Below are 3094 nucleotides of genomic sequence, written 5' to 3'. Positions count from 1 at the left end.
GAGTAGTTCTGTCTGTCAAGACCGTGTTGACGAATCCTTTCTTCTGTATATATGCAGATAGCTGTTCATACATTACTATCATGGAAATATGCATATACTGTTATATATATATACACACACACACACACAGGCATAAGATTTTCCTCTCTGAATCAGAAGAGGTGTAGTTTAGTGCCTAACTGTTCTATTGCTGTGCTGTAGAGCTGCAGACCAAAGCCAATAAACATTGTAACTGACTGCAGCCTGTGTGTGTGTGTGTGTGGGTCTCCACCACAGTTGATTTACTCTCTCCATGTATGAAGGGCAGGCAGGCGTTTGCGTGTGCATGTGCGTGTGTGTCTCCACCACAGTTGATATACTCTCTCCATGTATGAAGGGCGTGTGTGTGTGTGTGTGTACCTCCACAGTTGATATACCCTCCATGTATGAAGGGCGTGCGTGTGTGTGTGTGTTACAGCGATGTGAACATGATATACTGACACCGTCATGAAAACACTAAGAAGATTTAGACAGGTGTTTAATACGGTATCACATGTGACAGACAACACTTTCCATAGCCCTGAGGTAAGTCAATAACCAGTCCAGTCCTGCTACATGCAAAAGCAGTCCAATCCAGTCCAGACCAGTATAGTCCGGTCCAGTCTCCACTGTGGCGTATTACAGATAGTACCCAGCTCATTGCAGGCTCACTGTGTGTGTGTGTGTGTGTGTGTGTGTGTGTGTGTGTGTGTGTGTGTGTGCGTGCGTGTGAGTGTTACTGCCCGGCCTGCATTCGCTCTCTGACCAACGTCTCCAGGGAGAACAGGTGTGTGTCCGAGTCCTCAGGTAGGAGTGTCCTCAGAGCCTCAGCCAATTGGAACAGGTATTCAGTGTTCTGCCCACTCGGTCCCACTGCGCCCACTATCTGATTGGCTATGTGTTCCAGCGGGGCGGGGCCTAGGTAGTCAGGGTTGTCATGGGAGCCGATGTAGAGCAGAGCCTGGCTGGGAGGAGGGCTGAGGGGAGGGCGCGGGTTAAAGGTCACGGTGATGACCTGGTACCCGCCTTTCTCCCGGTGGTCAAGGTAACGCTTCACTTCCTGCTCTCGACCGGACGGCAGTTTGTAGGCCACGCCCCAAACGCACCCCTAGAAGACGGAGAGAGAGAGAAAGAGGGGGAATGGAGAGAGACAGGGGGGGAGGGGGAATGGAGAGAGACAGGGGGGGAGGTGGGAGGTAAAGAGAGAGACGGGGAGAAAGTATGAGTGGAGTATGGTGGTTTGTGGTTCTCGCTACACGTAGGACACAGCCTGCACTCAATACTAAAACATCTAGTATTATGTATGGCTGCTGTTCCTAAAACAAACATCTGTTTGCTCTGATAATAATGACGATGTTCTGGAGATGACTATCTCCCAGAAACATACCCAATAAAGAGTTCCAGATGTACCAACGTAACCTGCGCATAGAGGATCAGTTTTGTTACTCAATCCGCAACATGATAAGGACCTGATATCTGCCCAGATATTCTGGCACCTGGAACAGACTGACTCACTCAATCTCCTTTAACCCACTGAGGTGGAGAGAAATGTGCCGGAAGCCTGAATCATGCATGAATACACACACACACACACACACACACAGACAGACCAGCGGCTCACCTCGGGGTCCTCCACCAGCGTCACGACCCGCCCGGGCTGGGGAGAGAGAGATAAAGACGTCAGCTTTATAACAAGTTATTTCGAGATATATATACTCCTTTAACCTACAGTAACAGTTACCAGCTACCTATTATTGGCAACACGGCAGCCCCCCCCCCACCCCCCGTTGTCACTCAACGACACACCATGAGTGATGAATTCACCCAGCATAGATACCGATACATACCCAGCCATCACCTTGTCTCTGAGATGTCTTAAGATGTCTTAATTAACCAAAATAAGACATTTTTGTCTGTCAAGATCTTAAGTCGTCTTAAGACCTAACCTGAAGACATGCACTCATGCACTCACTTAAGACATGGAGCATATGCACCTTGCGGGGTAGTAGCCGAGCTAATCTCATCATCACCCCATGGTAACATTATCGGTCAGATCAAACCGGGACTAACCTTTCCAGGCACTCCCCGGTGGTCGGTGCTGCCCTGCCAGAAGCGCCGGCTGAAGCCTCGGATGAAGCCCACCCGCTTCTCCTCGTAAGGGAAGTCCACCTTCCATATCAGAGAGCCGTAACCGAAGACCCACATGATTATAACAACACTGTGTAACTTAAACAGGGCTGACCCGGGTCGACCCCGGCTGGCACGGTAGTGGAAAAGCACCTTACTTACCTGCTCGGTGCTAAGCTAACGCTTATTTTTTATATATATATTTTAAAATACTTTATTCAACAAAGTGAAGTAAGTAAGCGACCAAAAAGAAGTTGCAGGTCTAGTTTAGAAACAGTTAATATTCTGACATGACAGCTTGCGTTTTGACCTGCCTTCTCCTCCTCCAGCTAGCTTAGCGCTTTCTTTTAGTTCCGACGACTCAAGCAGCGCTGCGCATTATTCACTGAGATGTATGGCATCGGGATGGTCTATGAACGTGCTATGTAACTGTCTTGTGAGTTTAGCAGTCTGGTAGAATGTGGCGCATCTAATCCCCGCAGCTCACTTTCACTACTTCGGGCGCGTTCGTAAATTCGCTATGGACATCTTGATCAGCACTCGTGGAATGCCTCTTGTCCAATCAAATTACTCGGTCGCTCTATGACGTCGAACGCATTGTGCGCTCCGGCGCTCTCAGAGCGATTTTACGAACGCAGCCACCAAGACCTACACCCTGCTCCGAGCTCAACCAATCACTGCCTCGAAGAAAATAACATTATACGTCATTCACATAACCGATCGAGCCAATCCCAGACGGACATTGAGCTGTAACTCCGCCCAACATAAAGCGAAGGGGAAAGCTTCTGAGGTTGCGTTCTCTCTGATGTATGTGGAGACAAATAGGGCCCTGACATTCCAATATAGGCTTTCTGTCTGGGGAAAAATAACTCGAATTGAGCGAGTAGCAAATTACAGTAATTTGTGTACATTTGCACGGGCTGCCACCACAGGCTATGGGAGTTATGAA

At 48.8% G+C, this 3094-nt stretch overlaps 1 protein-coding gene across 1 annotated transcript; it reads right to left on the bottom strand.

The window, feature by feature from the left end:
• Positions 1-518: 518 nt before the first annotated feature.
• Positions 519-2454, bottom strand: chac2 (ChaC, cation transport regulator homolog 2 (E. coli)). The gene is made up of 3 exons (XM_080542065.1): positions 2089-2454; positions 1640-1675; positions 519-1126 (listed from the first exon to the last, which is right to left on the bottom strand). Exons 1-3 carry the CDS (start codon positions 2221-2223, stop codon positions 755-757), a joined length of 543 nt encoding a protein of 180 aa, XP_080398191.1. The 5' UTR covers positions 2224-2454; the 3' UTR covers positions 519-754.
• Between the last annotated feature and the right edge of the window lie 640 nt (positions 2455-3094).

The sequence above is a fragment of the Nansenia antarctica genome (genome assembly GCF_963989245.1).
Source record: "Nansenia antarctica genome assembly, chromosome: 11".
NCBI lineage: Eukaryota > Metazoa > Chordata > Actinopteri > Argentiniformes > Microstomatidae > Nansenia > Nansenia antarctica.
The sequence above is the reverse complement of the archived record's forward strand: the minus strand, read 5'-3'. Positions and strand labels throughout refer to the sequence as shown.

What these genes read in the sequence shown, in the direction of transcription:
- chac2 (XM_080542065.1), bottom strand. Translation starts at nt 2,223, where the DNA reads ATGTGGGTCTTCGGTTACGGCTCTCTGATATGGAAGGTGGACTTCCCT. An exon ending in ACCGGGGAGTGCCTGGAAAG is followed by an intron (nt 1,676 to 2,088) that starts GTTAGTCCCGGT and finishes CTCTCTCCCCAG; the next exon opens with CCCGGGCGGGTCGTGACGCT. An exon ending in CGCTGGTGGAGGACCCCGAG is followed by an intron (nt 1,127 to 1,639) that starts GTGAGCCGCTGG and finishes TCCGTCTTCTAG; the next exon opens with GGGTGCGTTTGGGGCGTGGC.